This window comes from Cydia fagiglandana, chromosome 1, assembly GCF_963556715.1.
Source record: "Cydia fagiglandana chromosome 1, ilCydFagi1.1, whole genome shotgun sequence".
Lineage (NCBI taxonomy): Eukaryota > Metazoa > Arthropoda > Insecta > Lepidoptera > Tortricidae > Cydia > Cydia fagiglandana.
The window spans coordinates 4,211,969-4,236,037 of record NC_085932.1 but is presented as its reverse complement, the minus strand read 5'-3'; the positions used below and the strand labels follow the sequence as shown (position 1 = coordinate 4,236,037).

At 38.6% G+C, this 24,069-nt stretch overlaps 1 protein-coding gene across 1 annotated transcript in view; it reads left to right on the top strand.

Annotated features, from left to right (window-relative positions):
* The window catches only part of LOC134671147 (uncharacterized), a 48,634-nt gene that overhangs the window by 7,701 nt on the left and 16,864 nt on the right, over positions 1-24,069 (top strand). Inside the window, exons 9-16 of the mRNA XM_063528919.1 lie at positions 453-605; positions 795-976; positions 1,512-1,671; positions 12,521-12,653; positions 13,447-13,527; positions 13,776-13,910; positions 14,318-14,492; positions 22,003-22,152. Coding sequence (XP_063384989.1) covers positions 453-605; positions 795-976; positions 1,512-1,671; positions 12,521-12,653; positions 13,447-13,527; positions 13,776-13,910; positions 14,318-14,492; positions 22,003-22,152 — 1,169 coding nt within the window. The remainder of the gene's footprint in view (positions 1-452; positions 606-794; positions 977-1,511; positions 1,672-12,520; positions 12,654-13,446; positions 13,528-13,775; positions 13,911-14,317; positions 14,493-22,002; positions 22,153-24,069) is intronic.

Genomic DNA, 24,069 nt, shown 5'->3' with positions numbered 1-24,069 from the left:
TATTTTGGCAACTGATCTTCTAAAGCCCTGTTTACACATTGATTAGTGTTTAGTGCGAGTTTATACATTTGCCACTACTACACTACTATTACAAGTAGCAAATGTATGAACTCGTACTAAACACTAATCAATGTTTGAACAGATCCTAACTCTCTAATTGACAACAACCCGTTGCTAAAACTGGCGACGACTTTCTCGCGCAAGTAACATATGAGTATAGTAATATGTGGATCCCATGTGAATAAAAGATATGTATATATATATTAATTATGGCCTGCTGTAAATAGTAACATAGTGCCATGCCGGCGCATTCGCCCGCGAAGCAGAAACTCACTCATCGCTCCTCATTAATCGGTGCCAGTCAGACGGCTGCCTAAACCTTTTTTCCATTGTCATACGATTTAAATTGAATTTGTTTAGTATTGGAAACTGAGTGCTCGTATATCCCACAGATCCTAGTGAGCTTGTGCCGTGACGCGAGTATAATAGTCCGTTCGGCGGCTATCGCTTCGCTCGGCGAGATAGTAGTGAAACGACCGAGCGACGACGTTTTGGACGCGTTCCTCGCTGGGCCCATGCATCAGATGAGCGACCCGGAGACCAAGGTACCACTATATTTCTAGAATGCTTTCTCTAAAACTTCGTTCATTTGAAATTAAAACACCACCATTTGAAATTTACACGCCTCACGAAGGCTCGCTCATCCACCTTTTTTTTAGTAGCCTATATTGTGTCCCACTGCTGGGCAAAGGCCTCCCCTGACTTTCGTCATCAACCTTTACTCTCCGTTATAGGTGCAAGAGCTAGTAGTGAATCTAATGCAGCAGGTAGCCTTCGACCGCCTCCAGAAGCAATCGTCTCTAGCGGCCGAGAGTCCGCTCCCGTGGCAGTTCCTGGCGGCCATCACGAGACACAACATGCGGCGGCACCTGCAGAAGGCGTGCGTGCTGCTCGCTAAGACTTCCAAGTGTATTAAGTAAGAATATGCAAACATTGTTAATGTAGAACATCAAATGTATGAAATGATTCAATAGCAAACTATAGTTCGTTTTTTTAGCATTAGAAAGAAGGTAAGGGATCTTGACATGTCTTTTAATTGAAAAACGGTTTTTAAAAATCAATATGTATTACTTATGAAAGCAGAAGAATATAAATGACAGTATTACATTCATAAATGTTACATATTTGCCGTGACTTATTTTTAAAACGTGTATTTCAATTAAAAGACACATCAAGATTGTTTACCTTTTTTCTAATGCTAAAAAAACTAACTATATAAATGATTGATGGAATGAAACCGGTATTTGTAGATTTTTAAGTTGTTTTGATAGGCGTCATAATGTAACTAAACATAACCCGATTTGTATTGCAAAAAGTTTTTTATTTTATTGCGATGCGTTAATTCTATCCCAGCACCACCACCAGTTCTTGCTGAAGCTTCCATTTATTTCCAGTTTATTCATGGTTTTTATGGCAGGTAAAATAATAGTTTGTTCATATATATTACGCAGCCATCGCGTCGTGGACGCAGTCAGCACGCATCTGGGCGTCCAGGGCGATGAACGCGACCTACAATGCCTAGTGCTTCTAACGAGCATCGCGAGGCTAGTCGACTACTCTGATGTTACCTTCATACTGGACTATTACTACAGCCTGGTTGACAACACGCAGGTAAAAACACTGATTTATATTTTCATTATTTTTGCAGAAGTATTTCGAGATTACTAAGATAATGCCGTTTTTGAAACGTCGGAGGTAATTTTCTAGCTAATTTATACGCGATTAAGTGCCCGTTGCCCTATCCGCACTTGACAGAGTGATCAACGTCATCCGGCGGGCCGCGGTGGTTTACTATGAAACTTTCCATAGAATAAAATTTAGCGAACTCTTTAACGATGGCAAACAGTTTGGTGCAACCGACCCTAAATCATTAAATTAATTTACTAGTGAAGGAATTAATTTAGGTACGTGTTTGCGTGCCAAATTTTAAAATATTGCGTGCGCGCTGTTATGCACTATGTATGCCGTGCAACGCAAAATCACTGGCTGGGTCGCCATGTGTGGTCTGGCGGGATCTATATCTGAATCCCTAAAGTCTTTTCTCCTATCTTTGCATTCCCTAATATTGTTTGTCATAATGATCAGTTGTCCTAACACTAAAAACCCTAATTTTGGTTTCCCTAATTATTGATTATCCTAATGTTTTTTTTTATTTATTTATTTAGGAAACAAACAGTCGCATACAAATATGTTTAAGCTAGCAGATATACAATAAGACCTATAGTTCCATTAAATATAAAATAATGATATTGATAATAAGTAGAAACAGGGCTAGTTCGGTTCTGCCTATAAATAGGAAGATGCACAGAAGTAAAAATTGGATACACAACTCATAAAGTACCAAGTATCGATCATGCTTACAGACGTAAGTACATACATTGCATAACCACTCACATGCTTTTGGTAACTGTAGCTACCAGCTGTCACCCTTATTTTATTATAATAATAGAGGTCACTGAAAAATATCAAGCATGTGAGTGGTTAGGACTGTAAAACTATGACTTTTTGTTTAAACTAAGTATGTAATAACATTACACTGTTATGGAAATATTTGGCTCCGCAGACCACTACTATATTTACCGAAAGACAATGAGAAGATATCTAGATTTATGAAGTTAACATTATAATTTTGACAGGCTCGTCTAAAGAAAGTATTTTTGGCGAAATTAGAACTACAAAAGCTGATATGGAATGTTTGGGGGTGACGAGTGGGAATACGACGCGGCAACTTAAAAACAATTTTTTCAAGAAGAATGGAAGAATCAATGAGGCTATTTAGGAGTTTATAAACAAACATTTGATCTATAAATACACGTCTTTTTTCTAGTGGCCCAAGACCACGACGGTGTGTGCTATTCTCTGACATGTTTAAACCGTGGCGGAAGTGGAACGACTTTAATAACTTGTTTTGAATTTTTTCAATTCTTTTTATGTGAACGGTATATTGAGGGGTCCAGACAACGCTACCGAATTCTAAAATGCTACGAACATAAGAGGAGTATAATATTTTTAAGGTGTTTGGATCTTGAAATGGCTGAGATAGTCTATTTCTTGTAGGCCTTCGTGGTGATGTGGTCTATGTGTGAAATGAAATTGAGCTTAGAATCTAAAATAATGCCAAGATCTCGAACCTTTGTGACTCTATTTATGACCTTTCCTGAAAAATTATAATTGAAAAGAAGCGGACTTCGTTTACGAGTGAAACTAATACAGTTGCATTTGTCAGGGTTTAGAAGTAATTGGTTATAACCGCAATATGTGGCAAAGCTATCAAGATCACGTTGCATGTCCAGGCAGTCGTTCTTTGTTTTTATGATTTTGAAAATTTTTGTGTCGTCTGCATAGACTAGATGTTTAGAACTAGAAAATGATGAACCCATGTCACAGATTATATAATAGTTCTTACGAACAGATACTTATGTCTCAAACAAAACGTAAATACCTACCGTTTTGAGACCTACACAAAAATACAATGGAGTGACCTTCAACGCGCCGCTCCCCGCACCGCGCGCACCGGCACAACGCTAGGGTTGCTGATGCTTAGAAATGATAAATAAATACCTACTTAAACAGCGGAGTGAAATAAAAGGAAAGCTAAATCTTAAATTATACCTAATATTCCGACTATGCTTGTTTGCGAAATAGTCATTTTAAAAGGTCATATGTCCCTGCAGTAACCGCAGTGTTTACACCGTTTTATAAACCGCGCAATAATCCCAGCAAGAATTAGTTTCATCATGTAATTTAAAACCAGATACAGATTAATGTTACACAATAAAGAAAAATAATAGAAACCCCATGAATACAGGTAATTAATTATTATCAAACTGCACAACGGGACTTAATCGCGTATTTAAGTTTTAAGATTTACCTCCGACGTTTCGAACGTCGGAGGTAAATCTTAAAACTTAAATACGCGATTAAGTCCCGTTGTGCAGTTTGATAATGTTTAATAATCGTGAAGGTAATTAATTATAAGTTAACCAGAGCAAAAATGAGTAGGCACTTTCCGGTGTAAAGTTAACTTACCTACTGTCGTTAAAATAAACATTTACCAAAATAAATTAGAAATTTGCTACCTATTTCAAATAGATAGATATCTAAAACTATACATTTGTCATACATGATAAACATTACGGGTTTAATTAAAGAAATTCAATAGTAGGTAGGTACCTACTACGAGTACGTAGCTTTTAACTATCGTAAAAATTGACAGTGCGGCGCGCGGTGACGTGCGTACGTGAGCGCGTGTGGCAACCAACTGGCTTGCTTTTCTACCGTGAACGGGAGCACATTCGTAGGTATTAATCCGAGCTCGCGCGGAGAGTTCCATAGGCCTGCCCATGTCGTTAACATATAGGATAAATAACAGCGGTCCTAAATGAGAGCCTTGAGGGACCCCTGAATCAATGGTTAAGTATCTGGAAGTATAGCCCCTCAATGATACTGCCTGGCATCGGTTTTGGATATAGGATTCAATCCACCTGTAGAGATCGCCGTGTATACCGAGTTCGTATAATTTGTGTAATAACATAGTATGGTTAATTTTGTCAAAAGCTTTTGAGAAATCGGTATACACGGCGTCAACCTGCTGACCGTTGTCAATAGCGTTCAGAATAAAATCTGTGAAGGTAATGAGATTCGTGTCGACACTACGGCCACGAAGAAAACCGTGTTGGTCAGGAGAAATTATACGAATGATACAACTTGTCAATTCGGAGGTCACTATTTTTTCAAGAATTTTGCCAAATATGCATAATTTAGATATGGATCTGTATTGTGTCACATCATGTTTATCTCCGCTTTTGTGTATTGGTGTTATTAAAGCCGTTTTCCAAACAGAAGGGAAACAACCCTCGGATAACGATTTACGGAAAATAATAGTGAGAGGAGTAGCCAATTCCTTACTACAGCGAGAGATTAAAATAGGATGAATACGGTCGAGACCCGCTCCCTTATTTGTATTAACCTGTTGGAGATGTTTAAGGACAAGTGTTTTATTTATGTTAATCGAAGAGATATCTACCGGACTATTGTTTGTATGAGAATTAGGAGAGACTGGGTGCACGGTACCTTTAACAAAAACTGAATGGAAATAATCATTAAAATAATTAGCTACTGTCTCGCTGTCAGTAGAGGAGTTGCTTCCATAATACATACAGTCTGGGGTTTTGTTTGCGGAAAACTTTGATTTAATAAAAGACCAAAAATATTTAGGAAAATTACGAATATTTTTCTCGGCAAAAGATATATATGAATTATAGCAATCCAGTTCCATTTTGTGTTCTCTTGTTCTTAACAACTTGAAAGAAAGATAATCTAAAGGGTTTTTGTAAGTTTTCCACCTGGTGTGCATTTTACGTTTTTCTCGACTTAATTTCACTAACGCCCGGGTGTACCAGGGGGGACGATTACTAGAGCAGTTTGTCTTACTAAGAGGAACACACTTTTTTATAAGAGTGTTCAAGATTGAGTAAAAATAAGTGGTAGCCTGTTCCGTATTCCTATTTTGAATCAGGGTCCAGTTAGTGGAAGAGAGAGCGTCACGCATTTTTTCGTAATTTGCAGCATAAAAAAGCAATTTCTCTCTAGGGGGATCATGTGCGGCCGAAAGAAAGGAAATCTTGATATCAATGTCGAGAGATTTGTGATGGGAGTCCTCAGGGGTTAGTGGTGTCGTACAATGCGTAATAGAGTAAGACAAATCGCTTAACAGTAGGTCTAAGATCCGATTGTTTACATTCGGACACCAGTTAAACTGTTTTAAACCCGAGAGGTTTAAGACTGCATCGAGCAAAATCAGCGAAAAAGGCAGTCACCGTTTAGTCGCTAGCGTTCACATCTCTTGATAAAAAAAATTATAATAAATGTCATTATTATCCCAAAGAGTGTGTTTACAACGAATCACCCTTGAAAATCTGAAATATTTTACAATATAATAAATACACTTATGCAAAGTTGTACCTAAAACGAGATGAACGAGTGTCAGCGTTTAGTAAAATTTGTATAAAAAAATCGATGCTCATGCTATAAAATCGAGTGATTTCGAAAGCCAGATAACTGGACTACAACGAATCAGGCTTTTCCTATTTTTCCTCTTAAAGGCTACAGAGAAATTCAATCGTAAACGTAAACTTTCGTAAAATTTCCATACATCCGCCATATCTGTCAAATTCTCCTTTCAATCAGATGCCCGCTGGGCTTGGTTCAAAGCGGACGCGTACCAGGATCTCCCAGTTTGACAGTTTGAAATTCATATCCGTATACGAATGATGATACCAGTGAAAAACTGTGTTCAAAATAAATAGGGTAAATAAATAACGTCACACGGAGATCTAGAGCCATTAAAATTTCGACATCTTTTTATTCACAAGTCATAATACTTAAAAAATATAACAAATTATTTAATAAAATATATGAATACAACCAAATCAGTGTAATTAGCTTCTTCCTAATTCACTTAAATTGAAAAAGTTTGAAGATTTGTTATTTCTTATTGGAATAAATTTTCATTGTGCTGGTATTCATGTTACGTCATTTTAAAAACATATATGACATAATGTCAATATACTAGATAAACAATTTATCAACAAAATTCTTCACATTTTAGCCTAAGCAATATAAATTATTAAAATTTTATTTATGAAGACGGAGCAATGTTGTTCACATAATTTCAGCAATAAAATTCTTAGTTTCAACTAGTTCTGTTGCTATTCTAAGAGCTATCACGAGCTCTGAAAGTTAATTCAATGATATATCATCAAGAAATTGAAATCAAGACTCGACCTGCAGTCTCAGCGAGTTTTTGTGGCTATATTATCAGTTGAAAGAACGATATTTAAAGCCAATACCAGCAGTGGTCTGTTTTACGAGTACCTATATTGGTTTCATGTGACGATGTTTATATAAATGTATCTATCAAACAACAACGTGCTTTTATTTCATTGATATTCGGTGCAAAACGATAACTCAGTAACGAAATAAAATTATGAGAAATGCCTTTGGTTTTTTTCAGTGAACGTTTATATTTATGAGGTCGTTTATAGGTAAGGTCTTATGTCTTATCAGCGTGGCTTTGGCCTTTGGACATTTTTGTAATGCTTTGTAATAAGATAGGTGAGGTATCTACTTATATCCCTAATTGTAATAACCTTTTTTGAAATGAATTACAATTTAATTATTTAAATAAAAAAGTGGTCCACAATAATATACATCCGTTCGGTCCGCTAAAATAATATAAGTGCCCTTCATAATATTAAGTAGGTATATTTAAGATTAACAATCAGTAAACATCATTAATTACAAATTGGGTGAGATATTTCCGACATAAAACCTAAAGGTAAAAGTACAATTTGCTAAGTAAACTGTCAATCTACATTAATTATTATAATAGATAGACTCTTATAGGTCAGCTTACTGAAGATTATGAACAACATATAGGTACTTTCTAAATAAAATACAATTTGTTTTTCCACGACTCATGTAGGCCTTATTTTACTAGACCATTTAAATTAAAGATGAAATTAATTCATGATAAAAGGTAATAAGGCCCGGTAATATTCTCTGTTATTCTTGAACTTGTACTATGACTCAGACACTGACACTGACAGTGCAAGTAACAAGGCCCGGTTCCGAACCAACATGGTATGGTTTTTTTATAAAACGTGTATTTTTCAAAAGCGCCGGAATATTATTATAACTATTTTGGTATATGAAGAAACATGAACAAATGAGAAATCTATATTGAATTGGTAATAATATCCTGATTATTTATAAAACTATTTCAGTTAAAATAAAGGTGGGCCTTATATGCCTCACCTAACCCTATTCGTTCACATTTAGATCCTATAGCTATATTTGGTCACTTTGGCCGTCACTATCTATTTGATACCGATTGTACTAACAATTAAAAGTACAGCTCATATGTACTTTTTCCTGTACTGAAACTTATAAGGTATGCCCACCAAATACGCTCATAAGAACGATATATTCGATAGATATAGGCTATGAACTATCTAATGATATACAGGGTGTAATCGTTAAATGTAGCCAGGCTATAATTCCGTAAATATAACAGATATCAGAAAACTTCAAATTGATATCGAAAGTGCGTTACCCAATGAGTAAAATTACATTAATAACTTTTTTTAAATAAAAACAGAAATATCCCAGACATTAACTCTACTCTAAGACATTAACTCACAAACCCTCCCATACATTTAGTACGACGACTCACCCTTCAAAGAACGTTGGTGCCGTAAGAGATAAAACTGCTTGAGATTCATTATTTGCGATGATAAACTGTAATAAAATAATAAAACTACCGTTTATGAAATAATAGATTTATTATTTCATAAACGGTAGTTTTATTATTTTATTACAGTGAGGGGTGAGTCGTCGTACTAAATGTATGGGAGGGTTTGACGTTAATGTTTGGGATATTTCTGCTTTTATTTAAAAAAGTTATTAGGAATCATCCATTAATTACGTCACATTAATTTCTAGGTTTTTTGACCCCTCCCCCCCTCCTTGTCACACTTGGTCACATTTTGCAACTCCCTCCCCACCTGGTGTGACGTCACATTTTAGGTAATTTTGTTTTCAACGAAATGGGCAGTACTAACTCGGCATTATTTAAAAAACCGGGCAAGTGCGAGTCGGACTCGCGCACGAAGGGTTCCGTACCATAATGCAAAAAAAAAAACAAAAAAAAAAGCAAAAAAAAAAAACGGTCACCCATCCAAGTACTGACCCCTCCCGACGTTGCTTAACTTTGATCAAAAATCACGTTTGTTGTATGGGAGCCCCATTTAAATCTTTATTTTATTCTGTTTTTAGTATTTGTTGTTATAGCGGCAACAGAAATACATCATCTGTGAAAATTTCAACTGTCTAGCTATCACGGTTCGTGAGATACAGCCTGGTGACAGACGGACGGACGAACGGACGGACAGCGAAGTCTTAGTAATAGGGTCCCGTTTTACCCTTTGGGTACGGAACCCTAAAAAAAAATATTTTTGGTAAAATAAATATATATAATTTTATAACACAAAACCGATTAGGAACGAAAATTACCTACATACTTCCAAAAACTCATTATTTAAATGTACTGCGAATAAAAAAATATAAATTAATTTTCGGTTACTGATGAATAGTGATGAAGTTAAAGTGACGTCACAGTGTTTGTGACTCCCCCTCCCCATGTCACAACATGTCACATTTTCTTGACCCCCTCCCCCCCCCCCCCCAAACGTGTGACGTAATTAATGGATGACCCCTTAATGTAATTTTACTCATTGGGTAACGCACTTTCGATAACAATTTGAAGTTTTCTGATATCTGTTATATTTACGAAATTATAGCCTGGCTACACTTAACGATTACGCCCTGTATAAGTTACTTCGGGACGCGTCATGGTCATGGCCCAGAACCCATACTATCCGGGACACAGTTCTTTAATATTATGTGGGGCTAAAAAGGCCCTCTGTCAGTGCAGGTGACAAGGCCCGGTCCCGGGCCTTATTGAACGTATGAGATGGAATAGTAAATTTAAATATTTTAATATAGGTAATTATGAGTTTTTTGATTTCCCGATAAGTTTTAAGTAAGCATCACTTACTGACTTACAAAAGTATAAGCGTAGTACCTGCATTCTATTAGATGTTTTTAAAGCCTTATTATCAATAGAGCTTTAAAAATTAAGTTATTTATAAGTAAAATATAATAAGCGTGTTTAGTTGTAAAAAATATGTTACAAGACCTATACATAACTAATGAAGGGATAATTTTAGATATAAGTAGTTCACTTCGAGTAGGTAAAATAGACGATTTCTTATATCTTTAATAATAAAACTCCTAGTTTTAATTTGGTCTATGTCTACAAACCGCATACCTACCATCGCACACCACCACATTGTTAACTGACAGTTCGTAAACCTTATTACAAAAGGCATAAGGTCTACCGATGGACAGTTAAGAGCGTCGCCGTTTGTACCTATCTTAATACAAAAGTCAACAACGAAAATAAATAATTACCTAATACGTCACATACCTATGACATGACATGAACAAACAAGGAAAGCTACATATAAAAAGTGTTTTTTCTCTGTCTTCTAACAAAGGAAAGTTTGACAGTTTTAATTCCTCAAAGGAGGTCAGTAGTTAACACTAAACTCGAAACAGCACCTTTAAAAAAACATTAGGGGTCACTGACCTTTCCCAGTAAATTGAGGTAGTGTGCGTGAGCTGCGTTTGTGCGTGAAATGGGGTAATTTGACAGAATCTGAAAATTTACCCTCCTCTACGCCCTCTTAAGAAATCGGAGAGTAAGGTTGCAGTCGCATTGTTGTTTGTATCAATAATTAAGCTTCCATTAACAGGTGTCCAAGCGGCATGACTAATATTAAAATCGCCTAGAATTATGTAACTATCGTTTGGATTATTGATTATAAAATCGGATGCGGATTCAAAAAAAGTTTGCAAGGCGGCATAATGTTCACCGCCGTGAGGGAAATAACAACAAACAATAAATAACTTAGCGCACAGCGCGCTAAGTTATTAAGCTAGTTATAATGTTAGCTAGTTATAAGCGCTAAGTTATAATGTTATTAACTATTATTATTTTCTTTTTTGCGAGGGTCGCATTTCTAACCCTAGCCTAACCTACTTTTGTGGCAGCAAGTTCTAAAACCTAACCATTTTTCAGAAGTTTACATTATGGAAAATAATCGTTATGACAATTGATCGTTAGGGCATGTGCCCATTAGGACAAACCAGTTAGGGCAAGTGACTTTAGGAGAAACGTTGTTAGAGATTCAGAATGAAACCCGGTCTGGCGTATGCTGGTTTAACCTTTTGGCCGCCGGACCTAGTCCGCAAAGACGCTCACTCACACGCCAGAGCAAATTTTAAGTAAACAACTAATAAAAAGTTTAGGGATTGCAAATAGTGATATCGATATTTACAATTTATGGTAAAAATCTTTTTAATTTAGCTTTGTTCTTATCCTGTTTCAATTTAATTCCAAATTGCCAAAATTAAACATATGTTTTACACCCGAAAATGTTTAAAATATAGGGATTTAACATAAAAAACAACCACTAAACAATGTCGATTCAAGACGTGATATCGCCGCACTAGGCTGTACGAGAAGTCTTTTATACAAGACAACGGCGCGCATGGACTGCCCGCAGTGCAGATCGACAAGGACTGTTTCCGCGCGGATCAAGTAATAATAGTCTCTAGGTCAACGGCGTAAGCGCTTGTCGGTACGTAAACTTTATTGGCGTAACGTTAAAGCTGCGCATCATGTGTCGATAAAGTCAATATACCGGAACTGTTTTAGTGAAAATTACACGTGGGTTGAATTTTTAATGCGTGAAGATATTATTCCGGAATTAGAATCTATCATTATAATTTCAGTTTGGTTTACATTCATATAGGTAAACTCTTATCAAAAAAACGTTCAACGACTTGTTATAAAAAAATTACACATTAACTTCAATGTTATAACAAAAAACTAAAGTCTGATAAACAGGTATGTCCCTGTACCACTCTTGTGCGAAGCGGTCGCTGCGGTGTATCCCTTCCCACTAAGCTATAAAATAACATCAATAATTTTTTTTATTTATCTCTTCTGCAATTAAATAGTCCACAATCTACAAGGGCAAATTTACTTGTCTGACTCTACTTTATAGAACTTAAGAAGCTGCCTGAACTTTAAATATAGTTATGCCTATCTGACTCTCGTTCTACGTATTCTAGTAAGTAGTTATACCTACTATTCGTTGAAAAAAATTGGCGATTAACAAGTGTTCAAATACTTAGATAAAAACATATTTCTGACTTTATATTTACTTTAAAAATTCCCATATCGAGTTAACATTCCCATCCCTAGCTGTCTTTTATACAAGACAACGGCGACGAGGAACATGAAAAATGTTGAAGATTGGAGCAATTTTTTTAAATGCCTTATTATAAAAGGAGGGATTTATATAGCGGCTTAAAAAGCAAATAAATGAAAAAACAAAGACCTTAAATATGAACACAAGTGTAAATGAAATTGCAATTGTTATTATTTTCACATTAACTCAGTGGTTGAATTTGTGTCTTGTATACAAGACGACGGCGCCAGCGTATCGTTCTATCGTTGTCTTCTATACCGGACAACGGCGGTCAAAGGGTTAATTCCTTTAAGTCCTCGTAAGGTTGGAAATTTGCCAGCAAAAACGACCTTAATGTTTTAAATTTAGGTTCGAAATTTGAATCTCTTGCTCGAGGGATTAAGCCAACCAACAAGTATAATCTACCAAACTAAGGGGAGTTGGATTGGAGAGGCGCCTTCGAGCCATCGATTGGTGTGTTGACATTCCGTGTAGTTACGCGCTCCTCCGCAAGGTGGCGCCACCGCTGCACTCGATTGCCAACACAAGGTAAAAGGTAATATTTCAGTATATTTCAGGGACGTGACCAGCGCCTAAAACCGCTGACTTTAGAACTGCTAACGCTGTGGTCGCGCTACTTAACACCGAGCGATCGCACCGCGCTGAGGGAACACCTCGCCGCGCGCCTCGCCACCGCCTCGGGAGAGGACGGTCAGTATACGAGAACACGCTATACACTATTAATTAAGGATTTACTAAGTACATGTGTACAGTCAACGGTAAAAATATGGGTGTACAAATCATTTCAAAAATATGTCCCATAACTCTGTCAGTAAATTAAAAACTATGGGACAGATTTTTGAGTAAGTTGTCTACACCCATATTTTTACCGTTGACTGTACATGGAACACAGACATAACTTGGGTAAAATTTATGACGACGCCGGGTGCACAATTCTCATCTGACAGTTCGAGCCGCATCGTAATGCTGTGACATCAGAGGGCCTACCGCGAAAACGCAACTTATTTATCTGCCTCTCAATCGCTTGAACACCTAAGAGCGATAGAGAGGGCAGATAACGAAATTTCGAGGGTCTCTGTAACACTGACCGTTGGGTGGCACTCGCGCAAGCCACATAGTCCGTTATCACTAGCCAGTTACACTAGTAATGTTGAGGTAGGGGGATGTTATTTTTGTGGTTTGTCTATCTGGATGGCAAATTTTAATTTTCGAAACCATCTGGAAATGTTTTAGGTTTTCTAAAAATTCTAGCTACCTTAGGACGTCAGTGAGTCTGTGATAATAAAGAAAATGTTTAGGCGATTATGTCCATAACCGTTTGAGCTGTATTTATAAAGCTAATGCATCTAAAGGACTTTAATGAATAAACCATTTTTTATGAGTTTATGTTAAATAGATTTTGAGTTATGAAGAAGTCCGTACTGTTTTCTTAAATTTGATACACCGAGGCAGCTTAAGTTGATAGATAAGTTTACTTTGGCAGGTTGCCGGATACCGAGTGCAACGCTTGCCGCACATTTGGACCCCACCAACTTGCAGTGGGCCAATGAATTACTACAACTGTGTAAGTACAAAAGCTGTGACTTGACGTGGGATTTTTTGTCGTAAATCAAATTAAATTTTAAATGCTTCGTAATTTGCTTAGCTTTTTTCGCTATATTAATTTCAGAAGTTTTGCTAGAAGCGTCACGATAAAGTCGTACCTAATAATGTACCATATTTATTTTTCTATGTTGTCTGTCCTAGGGCACCCCGGAGGTAGGTCTTGTGAATTTTTCTATACTTATAGTTAATTTTGATGTGTGATGTTAGCGGAGAAGCGAGCTCTGAGCGGCGGCGGCGTGTCGGAGTGGGTTCGCGCGGCCGACCTGTCGCTGGTGGCGCCCGCGCCGCCCTCCCCCGCGCTGCTCACGCTGTTCCTCACCGCGCTGCGCGACCCGCCCGCAGGTAACAGCAGCGCAGACAACAGCCAGAGTCGAGTATGATTTGAATAGGTGACCTTTGATTTGATTGGTGCCGACAAACGTCGCGACAGACCGGCTGACGGACTTCGATAAGGCGTACTATCATTCCTATTATTTCAGAAGATATCATGTAATCCCTATATGATAAATGCTGTATTATGGAACATTATAAAAAATCTCGGTTCAATCACATTTTATTTGTTACATAAAGCTGTCTTGCATTCTGTATTACCATCGTTATGATCATCATCTAACCCGGGGCTAACCGGTTTAATCTGAAGTTACCATGGTTACCAGTACAATTTGACACTGTTAACAGTGACGTGTTAACCCCTAGTCACTAACCAGGAGGGTGCAAGTGGGCCTTATACATAACTGTTGTATCGGCAGAGTGGTCGGCATCGTGGCACGGCGCGGCCGTGGCGGGGCTGGGGCGGCTGTGCGTGCGCTCGCGCGGCGCCGCCGCCGCCGCCGCGCCGGCGCTGGCCGCCATCTTGCACTCCTCGCAACACGCGCTGCAGGCACGTGTCAACGCGCTGCTGGCACTCGCCGACATTTGCGTCAGGTACGTGTTATGTCATCTTTACTCTTATATAACTCTATGGTATAACACTTTAAACTCTCGCGTTTTGTACACATATTTAATTACACAAACGGGTCTACTGCGATATAATTTCATTGTTTTTACCTTTAATTCCGACAAATCAATAACAACAACAACAAGTCGAATGAAATTATATCGCGGTAGACCCGTTTGTGTAATTAAATATGTAACTCTATGGTGTTACTATAACCTCGGGACTCTCTAAATATGTTTAAAGAATTGGTTTTACACAGTTTATACAAATCGGTTCAACGGTTGTAGCGTGAAGAGGTAACAAACAGACAGAATTACTTTCGCATTTATAATACTACTATAGTTCGTTTTTTTAGCATTAGAAAGAACTTGCAAGAAGGTAAGCGATTTTGACATGTCTTTTAATTGAAAAACGCTCTATAAAAATATAAAACTATTACTTATGAAAGCAGAAGAATATAAATGATAGCGTTAGATTCATAATTGTTACATATTTGCCGTAACTTATTTTTGAAATGTGTTTTTCAATTAAATTAAAAGACACATCAAGATTGTTTACCTAATTTCTAATGCTAAAAAAACGAAGTACGAGTATAGGGATTAGACATAGACAGCTATGTAGCCCACTCAATCACTCATTTTAAGCCAGGTAATGTATAGCATCTAAATAAGGCTTATGTTGTGGTTGTGGGTATTGGACGACGGTTTATCGATTCGGATTTTGACGAATAAGGGCTCATTGCTCATTTAGACGATGTGAGAACTGGCATGCGAGTTTCATTACATTGCGTTGAATAGGCCTGATGACAAATTTTGAAATCCCTTTTATTATTGTCGGTACACTTGTATTGGTTCCGAAAAACAGGTATACTCATAAGATTTAACATAAATAATTACGTATTTCCCTTGTATCCGAATGATATTGTTAATTGAGCACCATATAATACGATTAGGGATGATAAATACATTACAAAAATTTATCACAATAACTCATTTTACACAAAAACTCTCACACGGTTGGAATTTAAGATGAATTAATTAGATACATGTACATTTTGAGTGAAAATCTTTAGCTTAGCTTAGGTTTAGCTTTTTAATTTTTCTAGTTACGACAGCCAACGTGGCAATGATAGTTCCATTCAGCCAAATAATTAAAAAGGTTTGTTGGTGAAATATCGGATTATTTAGCATTTTATTTAGATAATAACAAATATATATCTACTTTATATCGTGTAATAATATTTTTTGGACGTAATAAATGTTTAGTGACGAAATAACATTTTTATTGCACCTTCGAACTCTTTGGTGAGGACGACGTATGGATTTCGGTCAATGAGGTTGTCTATTTTGCTCTAAGAAATATGGATTGATGACGTCACTACTTAGAAGGCTTCTGATTGGCGTTTCAGTAATAATGGCCGATTGGAGAATGTTGTACGTTTATTGAATATATTAATAATCCTTCAGTTTATACTGAAATTGGGCCATTTTTGAGAATCATATTAACATATATGTTTCATTGAAACCATTATTTACATGATTCTTTGTTACTTGCAACAGGCCTGTTGGACGAAACCATACCAACAGTCTGCAATGTAACTAAAATCGCATGCGGGTTCGCGCGCCGTCTAAATCAGCCCTAACAGTGCATATTCGCATGAATTCTTCCAAAGGTACGCAGTTAGCGGGAAAGATAAGAAAAACTTGCATTCAGACTGAAAAAATTATTCTGTAAATTTTGACGCTAAAATCTTACATATTACAACAACAATACAAACAATAACAATAGTTTTATAAAAAACTATAACAATACAACAACAACAAATTAGTTATTGTATCGCTTATGATTCACGACAGCTTAAATTCGATTAGGTATTAATATTTGACATCATTGCAAACAAGTATAGCATTTAAATTCGTATTGATTATTATTAGTGTTAAATAGGTTCCATAATTATTATTTACTATGATGAAACTAACTAGATATTAAGCAATACGTATAATTTGTTTTGTAAGGTAACTTTAACTATTTAGCTATTAAGGTTAACTTGCCATACCCTATTCAGGGTCCATGTTGTACAATTCAATTTAAAATACCATCTGTAAATACCATGGAATGCAATAAATAAACGAATAAATGAATGAACACTACAACACACTAACAATAGTTAGTAACAATAATAGTAGTAGTAGTAGTAATAGTAGTAGTAGTTAGTAATAGTTGACTAACAATAGTTTTATAAAAAATAAGTGTAAAATAACTAACATATTTATGGGCTATGCCTGAATTTAATTTGCATAAATCTTGGAATTCATGGCAACTCTTTTCGGTATCTAACTTAGACTCTAAATGTGGTCCGTCTTGATTACTTGGCATCGCGTGGCTAAATAATAGTCTTTTCGCCTGTATCGTCCTTTTTGACTGATTTTTCATCACCATTCTTTTTATCAGATATGCCATCTACCTTCTTATTGTCATCTATGTCCTTTTTTTCAGATTTGTTATTATCTTTGTTGTCTGATTTTTCATCCTTTTTATCAGATATATCATCATCCTTTTTATCAGATATATCATCATCCTTTTTATCAGATATATCATCATCCTTTTTATCAGATATATCATCATCCTTTTTATCGGATATGTCATTATGCTTTTTAACAGACTTGACATCATCACCCTTTTTAACAGACTTGTCATCATCATCCTTTTTAACAGCCTCGTCATCATCATCCTTTTTAACAGACTTGTCATCATCATCCTTTTTAACAGACTTGTCATCATCATCCTGTTTATCGTATATGTCGGAATAATACTTTTTAACATATTTGTAGTAATCATCCTTATCGTATTTGTCGTTATACTTTTTAAAGTATTTGTAGTAATCATCCTTGTCGTTTTTGTCGAAATCAAACTTTTCAGCGTATATGTCGGAACAATACTTTATAAAGTATTCCTTCGTATCGTATTTGTCGTAATCATCCTTTTTAACAGACTTGTCATCATCATCCTTTTTAACAGACTTGTCATCATCATCCTTTTTAACAGACTTGTCATCATCATCCTTTTTAACAGACTTGTCATCATCATCCTTTTTAACAGACTTGTCATCATCATCCTTTTTAATAGACTTGTCATCATCATCCTTTTTAACAGACTTGTCATCATCATCCTTTTTAACAGACTTGTCATCATCATCGTTTTTAACAGACTTGTCATCATCATCCTGTTTATCGTATATGTCGGAATAATACTTTTTAACATATTTGTAGTAATCATCCTTATCGTATTTGTCGTTATACTTTTTAAAGTATTTGTAGTAATCATCCTTATCATATTTGTCGAAATCAAAGTTTTTATCGTATTTATCGTTATACTTTTTAAAGTATTTGTAGTAATCATCCTTATCATATTTGTCGAAATCAAAGTTTTTATCGTATTTGTCGTTATACTTTTTAAAGTATTTGTAGTAATCATCCTTATCATATTTGTCGAAATCAAAGTTTTTATCGTATTTGTCGTTATACTTTTTAAAGTATATGTAGTAATCATCCTTATCGTATTTGTCGAAATCAAACTTTTCAGCGTATATGTCGGAACAATACTTTATAAAGTATTCCTTATCGTATTTGTCGTTATCATCCTTTTTATCGTATTTGTCATCATCCTTTTTATCGTATTTGTCATCATCCTTTTTATCGTATTTCTCGTAATTATCCTTTTTTTCGTATTTGTCGTAATCATCATTTTTATCGTATTTGTCAGATTTATCCATTCCAGACTTTGGCCATTTCAACAAATCTCCCACAATGTTGCCAAATGTCAACTCACACAGTACAGTAAGAATAAGTACACCAAGTATCAACTTGGTTGTCGCCATTTTGCTGGCAAACTAGTGATGGATTTACGTGTTTGTCTTTTTATATATTATTTTTATCGTGATAAGTTACTTTATAGCTTTTAAAATTGTTTTTTTTCAATCACACATTCGCAATAATCTTAAAGTTAATATGCCAGATGTGACTAATAACGTCTTTATTTAATTATCCTCGTGCACATGACGGTCACGTTAAAATTTATGGACTGCTAGCTTCTACCCGCGACTTCGTCTGCGTGAAATGATGATGATTGATAAAACTATCCTACCTATCCTTCCCCGGGCCTCAAACTATATTGATACCAAATTTCATCTAAATCGGCTCAGCGGGTAAAGCGTGAAGAGATAACAGACATCAGTAAAAACTATCAACTTCATCCGCGTGAAAATCGGATGGAGTTTTTTCTTCTATCCCTCTTCAAGGTGTGGATCTCTCAATAGTAGTAGTAATACACGATTATGTATTACGATACAAATGCGAAAAGTAGGAAATTCGCAAAGAGTGGCGATAAATTGAAACACGACCGAAGGGAGTGTTATAATCGACACGAGTTGCGAATTACCTTTTCGCACGTGTATTGTGCAACGTTATACAGTAAATATGGCCCTTTAAATTTTTGACATTATGCACGTATTGTCCTTAATCCCGCCCTAGGGCGATAAAGTAGCATATGTACTTTAAAATAAATTAGCACATAGGCTACTTTTTTAGGGTTCCGTACCCAAAGGGTAAAACGGGACCCCTATTACTAAGACTTCGCTGTCCGTCCGTCCGTCCGTCCGTCCGTCTGTCACCAGGCTGTATCTCACGAACCGTGATAGCTAGACAGTTGAAATTTTCACAGATGATGTATTTCTGTTGCCGCTATAACAACAAATACTAAAAACAGAATAAAATAAAGATTTAAATGGGGCTCCCATACAACAAACGTGATTTTTGACCAAAGTTAAGCAACGTCGGGAGGGGTCAGTACTTGGATGGGTGACCGTTTTTTTGCTTTTTTTTGTTTTTTTTTTTTTGCATTATGGTACGGAACCCTTCGTGCGCGAGTCCGACTCGCACTTGCCCGGTTTTGGTTTTTATTAGTATAAAAAAGTTGGGGTTGGACATACGAAGGGTTATTAACTTATTGTATTAAGCTGTCTAGTTATGAAATGTAATTAAAATCGATGCAGTAATTTACCTTTGAGAATGTATCAGATAGAAATGACGATTTAAACTTTTATAATATTAGTATGGACATGCATTTCCATCAAAATCTAGCAAGAAGTATTAATGGGTTAATTTCCAATGATATAGTTTTAAAATTAAAAAAATATATATATTCTGAAAGGGCTACCTCAGGGTCTTTTTTACAAGTCAATACATTTACAGTATATATCATATAGTGACACGAAAAATACCACAAAATACATAACAACATTTATAAATACAATACCTGGGTAAACATTACATTGTAATCATGTTAAAAATAAATAATTACTACAATATAACAGAGATGTATGGTCTGTATAGTTTTTGATTATTTTTTAGTGTGTCCATTTCCATATTAGATAAACAGGTAATTTTCCGCAGTTTTCTTTTTAGGGTTCCGTACCCAAAGGGTAAAACGGGACCCTATTACTAAGACTCCGCTGTCCGTCCGTCCGTCTGTCACCAGGCTGTATCTCACGAACCGTGATAGCTAAACAGTTGAAATTTTCACAGATGATATATTTCTGTTGCCGCTATACCAACAAATACTAAAAAGTACGGAACCCTCGCTGGGCGAGTCCGACTCGCACTTGTCCGGTTTTTAATACCTATTTTATCGAATTTAATCTGTCGTGAGTTTTACTAACATTAAAATAAATTTTATGGCGCTTGTGACTTGAAGTCATGTGAAGTAGACCATAAAATTAGTTTAATATCTATTTCGTTTTTAGCACTGTACGTACAGTCAGCGTCAAATATAATTTAGATGTAGATATTGTTGACGACCGGTCTGGCCTAGTGACCCTGCCTGCGATGCCGATGGTCCTGGGTTCGAATCCCAGTAAGGGCATTTATTTGTATGATGATACAGATATTTGTTCCTGAGTCATGGGTGTTTTCTATGTATTTAAGTATGTATTTGTATATTATATATATCGTTGTCTGAGTACCCACAACACAAGCCTTCTTGAGCTTACTGTGGGACTTAGTCAATCTGTGTAAGAATATCCTATAATATTTATTTATTTATTATTATTTATTATATTGTAGATGTAGTGCAGGGACGCCCGGCCGGAAACAGGCGGACTGTCGATCGCTCGTTGCGTTCATTCAGCCCTGGAGTTGGAGCTGCACGGGCCCATTTCTCAAAAGCTTGTAACTTGTAATACAAGTGGAAGTCCCTTTCTAACATATGCTGTCAAAAAGTGACATCCGCTTGTATTACAAGTTACAAGCTTTTGAGAAACGGGCCCCAGGTTACTGTCCCGGCGGCATTCCTACACTATTATACTTAAATCTTCTTCCTGCAGAATAGAAGGACATCTTTAAGTTCGACCATAGAGAAAAAAATACATAGATTGCTCAATCCATACTTCAGTTTTGGTACAGTCGCCTGCAATAATATGTTACTCTTCGAAGGCCGCAAAAATATGTGACCCGCTCTTATGGCTCTACAAATAAGATCGTGTCAGATATTTTTGCGGCCTTCGTTGTTGAACATATTATTGCAGGTGACTGTACCAAAAAGACCATTATCAGTACTTCTACTTGACAATAGATATAGCACCGACCGGAAAGTCTTATCAGTCCTGATGCTAGATGTCGATTATGAAAATAATAGTCTTTTTGGTACCAAAACTGATTTACGGAGTGAGCACTCTTGTCTTACTATTTATATTGAATATAACTTATGAAATTATGTATAGAATGTAACCTTTTGAGCTTAATAAACTTTATCTTATCTTATCTTATATTTCGACATCCTTTAGTTCGCTCTCTTTTAGTGTACGAGTATCTATCGAATGTATTATATCGCGGTGCCGCACACATAATATGTACATTCTGCTAGTAGTGTAACAGTGTGGACAGGAGGCGTCGCTACTTGTGCCCATTACCAAGATGTCTAATAAGAACCTATGCTATCCTAGCCTAACCTAGCTAACCTAGCCTATGTCCAGCAGTGGACGTCCTCTGGCTGATATGATAAGAACGTTATGATCAAATAGCTATAATAGTGGCAGCCAATGTGACCAAATATATCACAACACACCGTTGTTATCGTAGTAGCAATAAGTTTTTGCTCCGATGTATCTGGCCAATTTGGTTGTCACTATCTATTGGTGCTGACTGTACAGCGAGCTGGAATAGTGCATACCCACTTTATGAATAAATCCTATTTAAATGGGTATGCACTTTTGCAGGTACCTATAATTTAATGTAGTAAAAAAAACATGGGCACGTCATATTTCAAAAAAGCCTGTATTGAAAATATACATAGGTAAGTAGTACCACGTTCCCCCCGAAGAGTTTTTTATTCATAATAGGGTTCTTTCCAATACATAAATGACCGTTTAGGTCATAAAATCAAATATGCGGAAATATATTGGTTTTTTTTTCATCGTATAGTTTAAATAGCTCCTGTCCACAGATACACCAATATAGTGGAGCCGCTGCTAGGCAACGTGTCGATGTGCCTCAACGTGTCGGCCCCGGCGGCGCTCCGGCGCTCCGCGGCGCGGTCGCTCACTCGCCTCCTGCTGGCGGGCTTCCTGCGGCTGCGGCCGCCGCTGTACTACCGGTGAGAGGCTGTGTCCACAGATACACCAACATAGTGGAGCCGCTGCTAGGCAACGTGTCGATGTGCCTCAACGTGTCGGCCCCGGCGGCGCTCCGGCGCTCCGCGGCGCGCTCGCTCACTCGCCTCCTGCTGGCGGGCTTCCTGCGGCTGCGGCCGCCGCTGTACTACCGGTGAGAGGCTGTGCCCACAGATACACCAACATAGTGGAGCCGCTGCTAGGCAACGTGTCGATGTGCCTCAACGTGTCGGCCCCGGCGGCGCTCCGGCGCTCCGCGGCGCGCTCGCTCACTCGCCTCCTGCTGGCGGGCTTCCTGCGGCTGCGGCCGCCGCTGTACTACCGGTGAGAGGCTGTGCCCACAGATACACCAACATAGTGGAGCCGCTGCTAGGCAACGTGTCGATGTGCCTCAACGTGTCGGCGCCGGCGGCGCTCCGGCGCTCCGCGGCGCGCTCGCTCACTCGCCTCCTGCTGGCGGGCTTCCTGCGGCTGCGGCCGCCGCTGTACTACCGGTGAGAGGCTGTGTCCACAGATACACCAACATAGTGGAGCCGCTGCTAGTCAACGTGTCGATGTGCCTCAACGTGTCGGCCCCGGCGGCGCTCCGGCGCTCCGCGGCGCGCTCGCTCACTCGCCTCCTGCTGGCGGGCTTCCTGCGGCTGCGGCCGCCGCTGTACTACCGGTGAGAGGCTGTGTCCACAGATACACCAACATAGTGGAGCCGCTGCTAGGTAACGTGTCGATGTGCCTCAACGTGTCGGCCCCGGCGGCGCTCCGGCGCTCCGCGGTGCGCTCGCTCACTCGCCTCCTGCTGGCGGGCTTCCTGCGGCTGCGGCCGCCGCTGTACTACCGGTGAGAGGCTGTGCCCACAGATACACCCACATAGTGGAGCCGCTGCTAGGCAACGTGTCGATGTGCCTCAACGTGTCGGCCCCGGCGGCACTCCGGCGCTCCGCGGCGCGCTCGCTCACTCGCCTCCTGCTGGCGGGCTTCCTGCGGCTGCGGCCGCCGCTGTACTACCGGTGAGAGGCTGTGTCCACAGATACATCAACATAGTGGAGCCGCTGCTAGGCAACGTGTCGATGTGCCTCAACGTGTCGGCCCCGGCGGCGCTCCGGCGCTCCGCGGCGCGCTCGCTCACTCGCCTCCTGCTGGCGGGCTTCCTGCGGCTGCGGCCGCCGCTGTACTACCGGTGAGAGGCTGTGTCCACAGATACACCAACATAGTGGAGCCGCTGCTAGGCAACGTGTCGATGTGCCTCAACGTGTCGGCCCCGGCGGCGCTCCGGCGCTCCGCGGCGCGCTCGCTCACTCGCCTCCTGCTGGCGGGCTTCCTGCGGCTGCGGCCGCCGCTGTACTACCGGTGAGAGGCTGTGTCCACAGATACACCAACATAGTGGAGCCGCTGCTAGGCAACGTGTCGATGTGCCTCAACGTGTCGGCCCCGGCGGCGCTCCGGCGCTCCGCGGCGCGCTCGCTCACTCGCCTCCTGCTGGCGGGCTTCCTGCGGCTGCGGCCGCCGCTGTACTACCGGTACTAACATCACTTAAAATAGTATTTTATGCAACCGTTGTTTAAGAGAGGTCAATCAAAGAATAGTTTCAAGTATTTTTGTATGCACAAATTCTTTTTTTGTGTATAGACTAAAGACTTGTCTTGACAACTATAAGGTCGGGTTATAAAGGTGTGTGCACGACCCTTTAAATGACAAATAAAAGTACGGGAGTAGAAAAAGTAAATAATTGTAACCAGCTAGGTTTGTGCGAACACAAACCGGGCACACCCAGGTTCAGGCAGTCGCTGACCCTTCGTTATACGATTTTCCCGTCCCAGGACATAATACCAGTGGAGAGACACTCCTGACTTCGTGTACTCTTGGCTCCATTCGGCTCGGCATTGCTCCGAGCAATTATTAGGGTT